The sequence below is a fragment of the Jaculus jaculus genome, chromosome 17, assembly GCF_020740685.1.
Source record: "Jaculus jaculus isolate mJacJac1 chromosome 17, mJacJac1.mat.Y.cur, whole genome shotgun sequence".
NCBI lineage: Eukaryota > Metazoa > Chordata > Mammalia > Rodentia > Dipodidae > Jaculus > Jaculus jaculus.
The window spans coordinates 1,236,518-1,253,369 of NC_059118.1; the positions used below are offsets into that span (position 1 = coordinate 1,236,518).

The following is a 16,852-nucleotide window of genomic DNA, read 5'->3' on the forward strand; positions in this document are numbered from 1 at the left end:
CCAGCAGACTTCTGAGCCTGCTTCTTGGCCCCTGTGCTATGCCACCCACCACTCTTCTCTCCTTGACCCAGGTTCCTAGCCACCTTTTCCTGGGGGTCCGTCAGGCACTTCAGACCCCGCCAGCTCTTCCCAAAATTGCTTCTCTGGGGCTCTGAGGTTTACAGGTGAGCATTTACCAGCAGCTGAAAGGTCACCTCTTACTAGCGCTCCTCTCATCCCCTCTGCTACCCAGCCTCGGGCTGTTCTACCCTTCACCTTTGGTCAGTTCAAGCATCTGAGTTTCCCTGCATGTCTGTTTCCATCCTCACAATTCAGTCCCCCCCTGACTGAAAGTGCCTTCTCCTGGTCTATGGAATTTGTGGCTGGCCTGCCAAGCACAGGTGCCAACACTGACATCACCTATAAAAGGAGCCCTCTTCCAACTGAAGGCTGTGCAGGTTGCCCACCCTTCTGCTGCAGCCCCCTTTTCCCCCTCTGCTCTTCCTGGAAAACCTCATATTTCTCAAGCTGCCCTTAGACATCAGTATCTTAAAGCTTCTGCATCCCCTGGCTATGGGCTGCTGTTCTCAATGCAGTGACTGCTGTGGCATGCAACTTTGAGAGCAGAAGGTCAAGCAGGTGAGGAACATCTGGGAGGAAAGAGTCCTGGAGATTGACTGAGTCCAGAGCAACAAGTGATGAGAGTGCCAACCAGGTGCTGGTTGATGCTGGATGTTAGGACCCTGGTCCTGTGTCATTCTGTTTGGATGGGCACAGAGCCTAAGCAGGTCCTAGAATCATATCAGTGTCCATGTGCACATTAACATTGCCTGGAACAGCAAATAGGGAACTGAGGGGCACAGCTCCCTGTGGCATTCTGAGTGCAGAGCACCCATCCTGCATAGTAGTCACTCAGGTAAAAGGTAAAAACTTAATTCTGACTTGAACAGAGTCCACTGGCAGCTTTGATGCTCACCGGGGGCACTTGCAGAGGCAGTGCTGTTACCAGGAAATGTAATGGCTAAAAAATAGTCAAATCACTCTGGTATTTACATGAAGGATGACATTAACACAAAGCGGGTTGGCAAAATGAAAGTTAATCATGGAATGAGTGTGGCCTGATCACTTTTCCTCATCTTCGTCTTTATTCATGTCAATGTAATCCAGAGCATAGTGCCGACTTATGTGTGTGGGGTGACTGCTTAGAAGTGATTGTCTCTACCATAGAGCAGTGGCTAAGAACCCTGACCCTGACACTTTTCCTCTTCTGACAGGGGGCAGTGCCCAAAGGAAATGCCACTAAAGAGTTCATCGAGAGCCTTCAGCTGAAGCCTGGGCAGGTGGTATACAAGTGCCCCAAGTGCTGCAGCATCAAGCCTGATCGAGCCCACCACTGCAGGTACCCCGCCTCCCCTTCCCCGCACCAGGTCAGCAACAGGACTCCCGCTTGTCCCTGCTCCAGGCACCACGTGACCACTAGTTTGGGCAGGGCATTGATTTGGGCTCAAGACACCTGCCTAGGACTCAGCTCGGCCACATCTGATGCAGCCTCTTTCAGTGTGTGTAATATTGAGCGACTCCTGATTCTCCTGCTACCTCAAAGCTTTACCCCAAGCATATGAGCAGCACAGCTTTGGAGAGTCATCTGCAAGCCTTTTATGCTTGAGATGAAGGCGCTGTTCTTGAGTGAAGGCTTTCCTTGAAGACAAAACTTCCAGAGGTTCTAGCAGTCATGGGATTCAGTGCTGGCGATAGAGATACGGCTTAGTGGTAGAGTACTTGGCTGGCATGTGCAGGGAAGGCCATTAGTTCAATCCCCAGTAGCCCCCCTGTCCCCGCCAAAAAAATACAGCCAAACAGCCAAGTGTAGCATTCAGCTGAAGCCCATTCCATCCCAGCAGTAATAATGAGCACTGCTTTTTTGTTTTCAGGTTTCTTTTAGTCAACTCAATGAGAAACTGTCTAATGAAAAATGGCATTCCGGGGGACATTTAGATGCCAAATTGCATAGACCCAGATGTCACTCGGTCCCCTTTCAGAGTGGTATTTGTTTGGAATGAGGAGGCTCTCAGAGATGGGAGGCCATGATTGTTACCTGAGACATTGTGTAGAGAAAGCTGAATGTCCCAAGGGAACCTAGAGAGAGGGGTCAGTCCCCAGCATCCAGATGCCAATCAGCCCTCAGTCCGTGCTGTGTCCCAGGCACCTCAGCCCACCTGTCTCCTTTTTCTCATCCCCTTGGCCACCTCCAGAGAGAGATGTTGCTGGAGGGGTGACTCCCTATGGAGAAGCTGAAGCTGCTAATGACTGTGCCAGGGTTACACAGCCAGTGGGGGAGAGACAGGACTGGGCTCTGTCCTTCCGATGCCAGGTCCAGAAAAGGCTCAACACTAGAAACACTAGAGCTCCAACTTGGGGGTGACTTGTACAATCGTCGAGAGGGAGAGGCAGAGGGAGGGTGTGTGTGTGTGTTTGCTTGCTTCTTGTGCCTGAGGTGAAGTCTATTCTTAACGACACTCCACGACTTTGGTCTTGAAACTAGAGAGGCCTGATGGTGTGGGTCCCACCCCACTGTGGCCCTTAGGCTAGGTGCTGCATCACCCTGGGACTCAGTTTCCCTGTCTGTAAATGGGTGGTTCTCCCTCACCTGTAAAAGCTGAGCTTCCAGCAATGGGGGGTGGGGGGAACTGTGATACGCAGGCTCAGTTCCTCGAGACCAGGCTATAACCCATGATGTTAACGTGGCAGACAACAGCTCTGGGCCACCTCAAAGGCTCTTTTCCTTCCCTGTGCCTTGCTGTCTCTACCACCCAACCCCTGGCATTTTTCTCCCTACTGCCTCCTCCCTCCCATTGATCCAGGGAAGTATTTCCAGTGTTCATAAACAAACAAATGAGCTAGGGCAGTGCAGGAGCTGCTGATTCAGAGGAACCAGAGTGAGGGTGCCGTGAGTTGCCTCAGGGAATGTACACTCCTAGCACACAACTCAAGACTGGGTTTGCTGATGTTAGGTTGAAACCAGCGGCTGCTGCCTGGTTAGAGAAAGCTGTGAGTCTTACCTGCTTGGCAGAGGTCCAAGTGTGCCTGCCATGTTTTGTCTACTGTCAGAGCTCTGAGGACCACAGCCACACATAGACCTTTGACCGGGAGTGTGCCTTCCAGCTTTGTGTCTGCGGTGGATTTCCCCTCCAGGAGAAGCCCTGGAGCCTCAAGCTGGTATCACCCTGGCATGGAGTCTTCCAGTTGATGAGACTGCAGAAGTACCAGACCCTATGGGAGGAAGCTTAAGGGGATCAATGACTTATCCTACAATGACAATCACTGCTTATCTTACTCCATAAAACCTGGCCCATGAAGCTGCCTTGGCATTCCATACACTTGAACCTGGAAACTGGACCAGCATTTTGGGCCTACTTCCTCCCCAAACCCCCCAATGTAGGGTCTCACTCTAGCCCAGGCTGACTTGGAATTTACTGTGTAGTCACAGGGTGGCCTCAAACTCTCAGCAATCCTCCTTTCTCTCCCTCCCAAGTGCTGGGATTAAAGGCGTGCACCGTCACACCCAGCTTTGGGCCTGCTCTTTCAAGCCTTATGGCCTGTCCTTACTTCCCCTTCTCTGTTATCTAACTTGGCTGTCCAACAAGCCACAGCCCCTTACAAAACCAAGCTTTCCAGTCTCTCTAGAGTGTGAGGGCTCACTTTTCTGTGAGAGCTTATCTAAACTTTCAGCAGCTTTCAGAGGTCGGCCAGCTACTTGAAGCTTCTGCCCTCACTACCTCAAGCATATACTCTGAAAACCCCTCTTGAAATAAGTGGGGTGGAAGAGGACCTGCTCTGGAGCCTCAGTTGAAGAGCTTATTCCTTAGATGAGGAGGGAATTAACTCCAGAGCTGACTGGGGAAGAATGTGCCAGAAATGGGCTGCAATAGGTAGCTCTGTGTGGAACAGTGGCCTCCCTGGTGACCAAGGCCTGAGATGCAGGGAAAAGCACATTTCTTCACTGCCTACTTACCTACTTTTAAATTTGTATGTGGGAAATGTGTTGTTGGTGTCTGTCCTGTATATGTATTCACACCATTATTTGTAGGTGTTTCTAATAGATATTGCACAGTGGAGTTGTGGGTCCCTTGTTGTTTCTCACCTCATCCTTTGATCTGGTCTCCTTTTCTTAACTTTCCTTCCTACTGTGGCAGGCCCCTGGGGAGGCTGTGAAGACAGGTGAACATTTCTGAGATGTGCCAGTTGGCAGCATGCCTGTGTCACTGAGGTCCTTTGGAATGGTAGAGAAGAGCACGGATGGGGATCAGTATGACTCCACCACTTTCCTGAGGCAGGTTCAGAATTCATGCTGACAGGACCAAGGTGGCTCAGCAGACCCAGTTCATCTGAGCCCCCAACAGTTTCTGCAGCTTGGAAAAGCACACCCTATCCCTGGTGGAACACAGTAGGACTTGTGGAAGTTCTGCCCCGTTTGGTTATTTGGTGTCTTGAGGAAGTAAGCCATTCTGTATTCCACCTCACTGACATTTCCCAGACCACTTCTCCAAGTCCATGTGGCCCCAGAAAGCAGACTCTCGACTGTGTCAGTTCTGGCAATATGGAGAAGCTAAGATGCTTGGAATGGAAGCCTCTGTCCCTGTAGGGAATGACTGCCTTCCAGGCCCCTTGCAGCACACACCCAAGCCCAACCCCTGCCAGTGCCCAAGGACTCATTTCAGAGGCATGGAACTGAAGCGCAGCTACCTTGGTCCCTTCCAGGCCACACCCAGTGTGTTGGATGCTTCCATCCTGCTTAGATTGATAATCCCTGCTGAAGGTCTGGCTTGTCATTTTCAGTGTTTGCAAGCGGTGCATTCGCAAGATGGACCACCACTGTCCCTGGGTCAACAACTGTGTTGGTGAGAACAACCAGAAGTACTTCGTCCTGTTTACAGTAAGTGAGCTTCCAAATTCTGCCACACCGCAGTGGATGCTTTGCTCTGTGGAAATCCTCTGCATCTCTTCCACTGTGCTGCTGTACTGAACAGTTGTCTGCCCATGTGGTTTTCTGCCTTCCCACGCCATCTCTTTGGCTCAGAGTCCTTCACTTGAGCATGTAGAAAATTGACTCCATTTGACTCGCTGAGAGCAAGATCTGTTTCCAGGCTCTACCCTGAGTGCCAGGCCCAGGTAGTTAGAGAAGGCAGTGTTGCTGATGGATTCAGCATGTGGCTGAGAACTGTGGGCATCCAACACTCTGACATTGCAAGTGGGATGCAGGCCTGTGTTTAATGTCACACATAGCCCAGGCTGTGCCCATGTTCAGGCTTTGCTTCTGTTTTGGTTACACACACTCCCTGAGAATGGCTACTCACCTTCCACCCAGGACAGGAGGTAGCGGAACTGTGAGGTAGGGGAGTCACAGATTCCTCTCTGGCTAGAGACCCTCTTGGTCAAGCCTCAGCTTAGCACAGTGTGCCTACAGAGCACATTCTGAGTGGCCCGTTACGGAACCTGTGTGGTCAGGTTCTCCCATCAATGGTGTCTGCACTGCTTTCCTGTTTCAGATGTACATAGCTCTCATTTCCTTGCACGCCCTCATCATGGTGGGATTCCACTTCCTGCATTGCTTTGAAGAAGACTGGACAAGTGAGTATGAGCCAGGGGTTTCCATCCTGCTGTGGGGGATCGGGGGTGACCTGGGTAGGGTGAAGCACTCTGTTCCCTTCATGGTGCCAGGACCCAACCTCATTTTATCAGATATTCTGCATGCCCATGGACTGAACAGGGAAGGAAGTACAGAGACTCCAGTCCCTCTTCTTGACAAAGAGCAGCCCCTTACAGTCCATTCCACAGGTACAGTAGTGAGCTCGGGCCCAGGAGAGTGCAGGCCCAAGCAAGCAGAGGCCAGCTGCTTGTTCTCAGATCTGGGTGTGGAGCCCAGGGCCTCACTAGGCAAGTGCACTGAGCCACACCTCAGCTCTAAAACAGGGCTCTTTAGTCAGAGATCTTTTGGTTTTTCGAGGTAGGGTCTCACACTAGCTCAGGCTAACCTGGAATTCACTATGTAGTCTCAGGGTGGCCTCGAACTCATAGTGATCCTCCTACCTCTGCCTCCCAAGTGCTGGGATTAAAGGCGTGCGCCACCACGCCCAGCCTAGTCAAAGATTATTTTATCTATCTCAGGGAGATCCATTTTTAGCTTTTTGCCCAAGATGGGTTAGTTTGCTTTTTTTGTTGTTGTTTTGTTTTTGTTTTTTGAGGTAGGGTTTCACTCTAGCCCAGGCTGATCTGGAATTCACTATGGAGTCTCAGGGTAGCCTCGAACTCACGGTGATCCTCCTACCTCTGCCTCCCGAATGCTGGGATTAAAGGTGTGTGCCACCATGCCCGGCTATGCTTTTTTTTTTAATGTGTTTCTTATATACTTGTTTTCAAATTGCTTATGTTAATTATTACCAACCTATATTAAGATTATAGGGCTGGAAAGATGACTTAGTGGTTGAGGCACTTGCCTGAGAAGCCTAAGGACCCAGGTTCAATACCCCAGTACCCATGTAAACAAGATGCACAAGGTGGTGCATATATCTGGAGTTTAGTGGCTGGAGGCCCTGGTGCACCCATTCATTCTCTTTCTCTGCTTCTTTCTCTCTCTCTCAAATAAATAGCAAAATTTTAAAAAAAAAGATTATCGACAGTTCCTCCCTGTATTTCACCTAAATGTACAGATGCTGGGGGAGAAAGTTCAACCAGAAGACTGCATAAATCCTGAAGGAGGAAAATAGACAAGAGGGGGAAAGTAATAGAGGCCACATTTATTTCACAGAGAGAGAATGGACATGCCAAGGTCTCTTGCAAAGGAACTCCAGATGCATACACCACTTTGTACATCTGGCTTTATGTGGGTACTGGGGAATTGAACCTGGACTGTCAGACTTTGTAAGTGCCTTTAACCACTTAAGCCATTTCCCTAGCCCCATCTTCAAACTTTTGTTATTCCCATATGCACCACAGTTCTGATAGGACAGGAGGGCAAATGAGCTAGATAAGTCTCTGGTCAGCTCCTGGTAAATTGGCAAGCATTCTGAGAGTACATTTATTCTGCCAGGCACTAGGGATCCAGATCAATTGCAGATGTAGCCTTGGCAACTTGATGGACATACCAACAAGGTCATTTTATTATTCTAAACCCCTCCCACCTGTCATCAGGTTAGCAGTGGGCAGTGATGGCATGATACAGACTATCAATGGGGCAAGTTGGTCTGTCTTTACACTGGTGTCCACTAGCAGCCAGGCATAGTGCAGAAGGTTTTTTGAGCAATGCTTTATTTAGGCTTTACATCGCAAGCCCCAGGACAGGAGCATACTCCTCATTGGTAGATGGCAAAAGCCGGTGCTCACAGAGAATGCCAAGTTCCCAAGGCTTTCTAGCTCGGAAGAGGACCTGCAGCTCAAGCCATGATCTGGCACAGGCTTTCAGTCCTTGCCTGGCTGACTTCTGTGCCTAAGATCTCCTGGCCATGTTTCTGGTTCTCTGTGGTCAAGACTACTGATGAAATGGACTCCAGGCACCCATTTCTCAAGAGCAAGTCTGAGGGCACAGGACAGTTCTGGAAGTTGTTCACATATGACAGGCCATTGACTGTGGTGTAAGCAGGCTATAGGGACTATGCCCAGGATGGGTGCTTTGAATTGGCATTTAAAGAAGGGTCAGGGTAATTCCACATCCCCTGGGTCAAGGGCTATCATCCATTTGGAATTCCTTTGACCCAGGGCAGAACTCTTCTGCCAGTGAAGCAGTCTTGAGCCCAGGTGTGACACCAACTCAAGCCATTTGGGAATGAGGGCTAATGAAGGCTATGCTGCCTGTGTGGGTGACAGGGCCAGGCATGTTCTGGGAGTGGCCCACATCTTCCTGTGTCTCTCTTCCCTGTTCAGCTGCATCTCCTTCAACACCCAATAGCTGAGTGAGTTAGACTTTGTTCAGACAAAAGAGTCTACTGCTCAGAAACACCTCTGGTCACACATTACTGCCATAGAGGGAAGGGCCAGGTGCCCACCAGCAGAAGACAGGGAAGCACCCGCCTTGGGCCAGTGTCTTCTCCACCCAGCCATAACGGACGGCCTCACAGATGCTGATGGCTCTAGCAGGAGGGGGCATTTCCACTCACTGCTCAGACTGAGGGCCCTGGCAATTATCCTGCCCTCAAAACCCAATGCTGCCAGCGTGACTTCTTGACCTGCCCTTTTCTTTCACCTGGAACCCAAAGGAAGTGCAGTCAGGCAGCACATTGTCCAGGAGAGTCATGGCCAGACCAGCACCGGAGACCTGTGTGCCTGCGCCCCTGCTTTGCACTCTGTGGGAGTGAGAGCGTCATGAGGCCTTACTGGCCCCTTCCGTACCAGGCTCTGTGTCACTCCAGGACAGTGAGCCAGGGCTGAGTCTAGGAAAAAAGACTCCCAACCTCTTGGGGTTGAAGCAGGGAGAGGTAGATGGGGAGAGTTGTATCATTCCCTGGAGACAGGACAGTGGCCCCCAGGGGAGACCATATCCCATAGCAGGATGGGGCAGAGCCCAGGGAGCCAGGCAGCTACCACAAGCTCTATGCTTGTCTCTTGCAGAATGCAGCTCTTTCTCTCCGCCTACCACGGTCATCCTGCTCATCCTGCTGTGCTTTGAGGCACTGCTCTTCCTTATCTTCACATCAGTGATGTTCGGGACCCAGGTGCACTCCATCTGCACGGACGAGACGGTAAGTGGGGAGGTGTGGGCATGTGGGTTTCAAGTACCCAGGGTGGGTGTTACACCCAAGAGCCCAGGGTGCACCACAGTTGCCCTTGGTTATCTTCATGCAGGTTCAGCCAGTCACACAGGAATGGACCTATAGCCTTAGCTGGAAGGTTGTATTTAATACGATTCCCTCCTTACTGTGCTGACACCGGGGACACCCTTCCCAGACAAGGCGATGTCATGACTAGGTCCTGAAATCAGGAGACAGATTCGCCTGAAGCCCCCCAGAGCAGCATACTCAGGTCCTCATCCCTCCCATCCCCTCTCCCCACCATATCTGCCCTCCCACCCACTCCCTTCCTGCCTTGTCGCCATCTCCTGACCTTCCCTTCCCAAGGGGTTCAGAAGCCTTGAGGTAGCTGTATTGTGGCTTTTTTTTTCCTTTTGGGCTTTGGGAACAGGGAAGGGCACCACTTTTCCCTGTGTGTGGAACAGTTACAAGATCCCGAGTCTGACCTCTTACTGCTTCTGGCCTCCTAAGCACTGCCCCTACCCCCAAGGAAAGCTCTTAACCAATGGTTTGGGTCCCTGGGCTCTTGGGTAACCAGTTCCAGGTAGAAAACAGACCTTTCCATGGCTGCAGGCCCCTCTGCAGAGAGGGGCAGTGCTGCCTAGTACAAAGGGTCGTTGCATGCTCTGGGAGGTTCCTAGTGCCTTCAGCGGTTAGGAGAAATGCTGTCACTGCAAAGCGGGTTTTTGGTGGTTTGTTTAGTTTATAAAGTGTACAGGTTTTATTAGCTTATAGATAGAAGTTAAGGAAAGAAGACAGAGCTCGTGCCCAAGAGGCATGAATGGGTTCCCAGAAATGGGGAAACCCAAAACTTAACAGAAGGGAGGAACACAGAGCTCTTACCTAAGGAGATAAGAAGGTTTTGGCAAAGACAGTAGCCATGGTGTCAGTCCAGCCATGCACCCAAGCAGTCAGTTGAACCATATCCTCCACAGAAGACCTTAGGAAACCCAGAGGGGACTGTCAGGCCCTGTCCACTTTTGAGATCCTCCAGGCCACCTAGGCTATGCCATGGAAGCAGAAGGAAAGGGTATCTTCCCAGGTCTGTAGGCTGTGGTTAAAAAAAAAAAAAAAGCCTGGGTTTGCTAGGATCCCTTCTCATTAGACCCCAGCAGACAGAGCGCACACTCGGCTCTGCCCCACAGCCTCTCCCAGCCCCAAGCAGGGTCCCAGCCCCTGGGCCAGCTGCTAGCCGTGGAGCAACTCCAACAGAAGTGGGGGGAGGGCTCCGGCCTCCTTTTTCTCCTGTGAGACTTAGCCGAGGAAGGGGCACAGGCTGTGACAGTTGCCACATTGACCTCTACACTCCTACCCAGGGGAGTGCTCCGAAGACCATCACCATGACCAGCTGGCTGCCTAACCAGCTGCCCTCTAACCTCCACTAACCCCCTCACTTCCTCTGTCTCTCACTCACACTCCTCCTCCTCCCTCTACCAGCTATGTCTTGATCCCCAGACTGGCAAGACATTGCCAGAGCAATCATTTGATCTGCTTTTTCCCTTTTCTTTCTTTCCTTTTTTTTTTTTTTTGTCTGCAAAGTGGTCATAGTGCTTTCTGGCTTTCCGTGCATCTTTCCCACCACTGATGGTCAGGGTCAGAGCTCCCCACCAGAATTCTGGCCTCCACACCTGGCGAGGACCCAGGTCTGGCACATGTGCTTCTTGTCTAGACAGTGCATCACCCTCATTGGTGGCTGCAGCCTAGGTGACTTGTAAGTGAGCTCATTGTCCCTTCCTTACCAGAGGGCTCATAAACATGTGCCCAGCAAAGCCACTTGATTCTCTGAGACAGAAGACAGCTGCCCCACTGGTAGCTCCTGGCTTTAACAGGAAGCTTTTGCTCCAGTCACCTGACACTGTGGACATCCCTCCCCAAACTGCCCCAGTGAAGTGCTTGACTGAACATGTGATTGTTCTTATTTTCAGGGAATAGAACAATTGAAAAAGGAAGAGAGAAGATGGGCTAAAAAAACAAAGTGGATGAACATGAAAGCCGTTTTTGGCCATCCCTTCTCTCTAGGCTGGGCCAGCCCCTTTGCCACGCCTGACCAAGGGAAGGCAGACCCGTACCAGTATGTGGTCTGAAGGACCCTGACCAGCATTGCCACTCAGACACCACAGCACAGCACAGCACAGCACCACCCCATCCGCTCAGGAATGTTTAGACCGAAAGCAAAACAAAACAACTACTTTTTTATGATTCCAGTAAAATGGCTGAGCATTGCAGAGAAAAAAAAAATCCCGTTTTGTTTTTTAAAAATCATCCTTTCAATTCTATAATGACTGAAGCTGCTCTTTTTCCTTTTAAAAATCACTTCTCTGGCCTCTGTTTCCTCTCTGCTGTCTGTCCGGCATGACTAACGTGGAGGGCGCTGCCCAGGCCCTGCCCCTTCTACTAATCATGTGACCCTGATGCTGTGCGTGGATGGACTGGCCCTGTAGGAAAGCCAGGAGGGCCCTTACCCCTGCCCGCAAGGCAGTGACTGGCACCCCACGGGACTCAGAAACCTCACCGAAGACGCTGCTTACCCCTTGAGGCCTGAGAAGGGCAGGATGGGGCTGGAGCCCTCAGAAGGGCCCTTGGTGCGGCGGCCTCCTTCCCCACGTGGACACGTGGTTTTTCTCCTCCTCCTGACATCAATTGTCTGCCTTGTACTTGATGGGCTTGGGTGTGAAGGGTGATTTAGGGAGAGAAGTGGAGGGGTCTTCCTTGTATTCTGAATCAGCAATTACGTTGTCCCGCTGGTTATTTGGAAACCTATGAGGGAAAGATGCTTTCCAGTTCAAAATGCCTTACATAGTCATGAAGGGGGGGATATACAATTTCAAGTGAGCTTCATTTTTCTTTTGTTACAACTACTACTATGAACACCCCACCTCCTGCCCTATCCTAGTAAGATGTCAGTCAAGCTGTGTTTCTTCTGAATGAAACATAGCTCTACCATCAAAAAGCAAGCTAGTCTCATTTATATCATGGGCTCACTTTTTTGGTGTTTAAGGCCCAGAAAATGTGCACAGACCTGTGTCTTACTTAGGTTTAGCCTGGGAGGCAATTGTCCTGGCCCAGGATGCCAGGACAGCATTCTTAAAGTTGCCAGGTGACTTCCACTCAGTGGTCTCTACAGCTTGCCACACTGAGACAGGCTAGTTTTTCCATAAGGATGCATTTCCAGTGCTGAGTCTCACTGGAAAGACCTGATGGTCAACTGGGAAGCCAGACTAAGTGAGGAGAAGGGGAACTCTTAAACATAAGCCAACCATTGGGATCCTTACCACCAGAAGCCCTCCACATGGATGAATTTTTAAGCAGTTACCACGAACCTCCCTTTTTACCTTTTGCTTGGGGTAGGAGTGGGAGGTGAGGTTTTTTTCACTCTAGTCCCAGGTACAGAGAAAGTCAGTGTAGCCCTGTGATTTTTCAGAAGCCAGTGGGACATGCGTCCTCTTCCCAGTTTTGTCAGTGCTTCCACATGGAAACAATGCAATAAACCTTTTCCACATCGGCTCTGCTTCAGCTCTGCTCTCTCCACATTGGCGTCAGGCTGCAGGTGTGTTTCATCACTCCCTTTCTTAGGTCAGGAGGTTTGTTTTGGACAGATGGTCCTTCTGGGCCCTGCTTGCCTCACCAGGCCTTGTTTGCCTTCTGTGGTCAGAACTGCTCCATGGCTATAGTAAAAGTCCAAGGCAGAACCCACAAAAACCAAAGCTGAGCCAGGAGAAAGCATTGAGAGCAAGCTCCACTTTGGGATTTCTCACTTCCAGTGTTAAATGGTGACGGCTAAGCTAAACATCCCTGAGATGTTTAACAGAGAAGCCTAGTGACTTTCCCTAGCTCGGCTGACTCTCACTTGGCTGTGCTGTTTAGGCTGAGATCCAACATTTTTTATTAAAAGGCAGTTTTTAATTTTTTTTGTTTATTTATTTATTTGAGAGTGACAGAGAGAAAGAGAATGGGCGCACCAGGGCCTCCAGCCACTGCAAAAGAACTCCAGATGCGTGCGCCCCGTTATGCATCTGGCTAACGTGGATCCTGGGGAATCGAGCCTTGAACCGGGGTCCTTAGGCTTCTCAGGCAAGCGCTTAACCGCTAAGCCATCTCTCCAGCCCTAAAAGGCAGTTTTTAGATGACATTTATAGAATTTGTTCTCCATATACTTTTTACACTTTTTACAGTTCTCTTGTTGTACAGAAGGGTTGCCCTACATTGTCAGAAGGCTGGAAGGATCTGGCCCTACTCTCACACCCAGGATGGATCTGTTGGTTAGAAGTGCAGCTTTGGTCACCTCTGAGGGGTGAACCTGGTGCTCAGGATTAAGCCTTCAGGAGCATTTTGTCATTGACCCCAAGTTGCCGCTGTTCCCTGTGCAATCGCTATGGATGCGGCAGAGAGTGTTTTGTTTTTGTTTGGCTTTTTTTTTTTTTTTTCTGTGCCCTAAAAATAGAAGCTCATCATGTAAAACCTGAACATACTGAAAGAGCCTTCTCCACACATCCCATTGGATTGCTATGTTTTTTGTTTTTAGAGGTAGGGTCTCACTGTAGGCCAGACTGACCTGGAGTCACTATGTAGACTCAGGGTGGCCTCAAACTCGTGGCAGTCCTCCTACCTCTACCTCTCAGGTGGTGGGATTAAAGGCGCATACCACCATGCCCAGCTGCATCTGGATTTTTATTTTGAGAGAGAGTATAGGAACACCAGGGCCTTTGCTGCTGTAGACAAACTCCAGATGCATGCACCACTTTGTGCATCTGGTTTTACATGGGTACTGGGGAATTGAACCTAGGCCGGCAGTCTTTGCAAGCAAATGCCTTTAACCAGTGGACCATCTCCTTAGCCCTACATCTGGATTTTTACAAGCCAGTACCACCTCACAATGGCCTTCTCATTTTGTTTTCCTTGCAACCACTCATACCTTGCTGAGAACACAATGACCAGGGCATGTGACTGTCATTTGAAGCCCAGGAGCATTCACCCAAGAGGAAAGGTTCCCCAAACTCCCAAAGCAATATTTCCAGATGGAGTGGAAGGCCCTGTCTGCATCAGGATGGCCCCATATCAAAGAGCTGCAGTGGCCATTCTCTGAGCAGGTGAACTCTGGACAGTAGGTCTCAAGACATGGATATAGGATGGGATGGTTCCTCGTGTTGGCATCAACAAGGCTGAGCATGAATGAAGAAGTCCACACAAGTCTACATTTTTATGATCTTGGTGACATCATATATACAAAGTATGGGAGTACACTAGTGTGTGCCAAGCTTCCTATTAACACCATTTAGTTCTTGTGATACTTCTTGGAAAAACTAAAAGATGACAAGCTTTCACTCAGTGTAGTAAGTCACTCAGAAATCCTCCACCATCCTGATGAGACCCCTTCCAGCTGAGGTAAGCCATCAGCCGTGCACAGCCAGCGTCACACAGAGGCCCCACACTGGGCCAATAGGTTTTAACTTTCTCTCATTTTCAAATGAAGTACACCAGCTTGAAGGGTGAGCCAACCAGGAGGCCTGAGGGATCTCAGCCTAGAAAAGATGCACGCGCTCTCCAGGATCAAGCCCAGGGTCTGTGCACACCTTAGGTGTCATCAGGTGGTGGCTTAGTGGTAGGACTTCAGGTTAGCCCTACTGCCACTAGTGGTGAGTGCTGTGTGCTTCCAACAGGCCAGCAGGGCCTGCTCAGAAGCCATTGAGCCCCTTCCCATATCCTACAGCCTCTCTAACTAGTGAATGCCCAGAAAACATGGAAGATGTGTGAACTGGGACTCAGTGCTCCTTCAGCATTTTGTCAGCAGAGCCTATCTTGACCAAGGATGACCTTGCTGAAGAGCCAGCCTAGAAGGGACAGGAGAAAAGTGAAGTACCTCACTCCTGGGTGAGTGGTGACAAGGCATTTGAGCAGCCCTGCTACTGGTGATGTCCTGGCCAGACATAGTGGCTCATGCCTATAAGCCTAGCACTTGGGAGGTGGGAACAGGAAAATTAGGAATTCAAGGTCATTCTCAAAGCTAGCCTAGGCTATATGCCTTAAACACAAAAATAGTAATGAGGCTGAGGACATGGCTTAGCAGTTAAAGGCACTTGCTTGCAAAGCCTGCTGGCCAAGGTGCAATTTCCACAGAAAACCATACCCAAAAGTGGCATAAGGATCTGGTGTTCGTTTACAGCAGCAGCAGCAGACCCTGGCATGTACTTGTGCACACATGCAAGTGAGTAACATTTAAGACACTAGGGGCTGAGGAGATGGTTAAAGGTTCTTGCTTACAAAGCCTACTTGTCTAGGTTGTTTCCCAGCAGCCACATAAAGCCAGATGCAGCGTGGCATAGTCTTCTGCCATCCTACTGCCTGTAACTGGGAGGTAGCAATGGGAGAATCTGAAGGTCACTGGCCAGCTAGTCTGATGTTCCTTTGAAGTCTGGCAGCTCATTTGCATTAGCAGAAAACCCTCAAAGCTATCCTCTGACCTCCATGCATAGTAGCTTACTTATATACACAAATATTTTAAAATAATATTTGAAAGTAAACATACTTGACCTAAGGGCATGTCACAGAAGATAAAGAATTCATGATGAACCAGGCACAGTGGTGTGTGCCCAGAGCCTGTAGTCACAACACTCAGGAGACTAAGGCAAAAGGATGACTCGACTCCAGGAATTCAAGAACTGTGTAGTTAGACCCCATCTCAGAAGCCACTAAGGGGTGTGCTGTCCCAAACTAGAGCCTTCATTTCTTCACCTTCCTCAAAAGGAAGTTGCAAACAAAGCAGAAGGGGTCCTAGAATCCCCTCCATCCTCGCACACAACAAGAGCGGTGCCAAGGAGTAATGCTACAGAGGCATTGCACCAGAAGCCCTCGGAAAAGAACAAGCTCTGCTGCAAAAGAAAGGGGTCCCAAGACCTCCAGCGGCGGCGGAGGAGCACCCAGGGCTGGCCTCCATGTTGGTTCCTTCCCACACCTGGCTGCGTCTGCCTCACCTCACTGCCAAGAAAGAGCCTGGGCAGTGGTTTCCCTAAGCCTCAGTGTCTCATGGTAACTAGGGATGATCATCCACTCTCAAGGCTGCTGTGAAAATCAGAGACGTGAATGTGGATGCTAGTCCAGCACATGGTTCATTTTCAGTGAGTGGCAGGTGTCTTGGAGCTGGGCTATTTTCAAATATATAGGGATTGGGAGATCAATATATTGCAACCAGCATTCTTGAAAAATAATTTTAGTACATTATCCACTGTAAGATGTTTCACAGAATTTTGGATGTGTGTGGTCTTGTCTGTGTTGTGGGTTTCAGGAGGAAAATATTTCTATACCATGGGTTACAGCAGAATGGTGTGTGAGGTCACTGGTGAGAGTGGGTCTCAGCTGGCCACCTCTGAGGAGGGTGCTGCAGAAAACTGGCCTGTTTGCCTGTTGCGCCTGGAAACCAGCCCTGCCTTGAGACATCCTGCTCTGACTCCAGGATCTTGGCTCAGCCTGTGCCAAGTGTGGGCTTGGGTCTCTGTCTTAGGCCTCATATGTTCATGTTGGGATGCTGTCACACTTGGTCACAGGAAATACATGTGTGGCCTGCTTTTGGGAACCAGCCACTTCTGATCTTGAACCGAAGGTGGGTGTTGAAATGCCTGCAACCTTGAGCACCAGAACTCTGCCTTCAGGACACCTTTAAATCTACACAAAACCAAGAGTGCTCCCAGGGGAGAAAAAAAAAAAAAAGCCCTTTTTATGCATCAGATTTATTTGCAATATTTGCATCTTTCCAGACTCATAGCTGACAATGTTATCTACCTGAGTGCAGAGGAACTCTGATGGGCAAGCCAGGTTCTGCCTGATTGTTCTGTGAGCTCATTGACATGGATGAGGATGCTGCCACGAGAAGATAGCCCTGCTGGGAGACACCCTGCTCAAACTCTCATCTCAGCTCAGCCTGACACAGCTGAGAAATGGCATTCCTGGGACTCAATGTGTCCCTGCGCCTCTGATAGCACGATTTTCCTGCCTGGGAGGATGAAACTTTACAGAAGATCTGGGAAAACACTGGGCAGAGAAAAGATGTACTTCCAGTCCTGCTTCTTGTATAAACACCAACTGAGGGCTGGAGAGGTGGC

General features: G+C 49.9%; 1 protein-coding gene across 5 annotated transcripts in view; it reads left to right on the top strand.

Moving 5' to 3' along the window:
* Zdhhc3 (zinc finger DHHC-type palmitoyltransferase 3) overlaps positions 1-16,852 on the top strand; it is a 50,953-nt gene that overhangs the window by 24,073 nt on the left and 10,028 nt on the right. For 2 of the 5 annotated variants that reach the window (XM_045136271.1, XM_045136272.1), the window contains exons 3-7: positions 1,254-1,378; positions 4,816-4,912; positions 5,526-5,607; positions 5,719-5,814; positions 8,581-8,711. In XM_045136271.1, the coding sequence (XP_044992206.1) occupies positions 1,254-1,378; positions 4,816-4,912; positions 5,526-5,607; positions 5,719-5,814; positions 8,581-8,711 (531 nt within the window). Of the gene's footprint in view, positions 1-1,253; positions 1,379-4,815; positions 4,913-5,525; positions 5,608-5,718; positions 5,815-8,580; positions 8,712-10,684; positions 12,262-16,852 lie in introns of those variants that run through there. The other 3 variants (XM_045136274.1, XM_004662135.2, XM_045136273.1) reach the window with 3 other exon arrangements.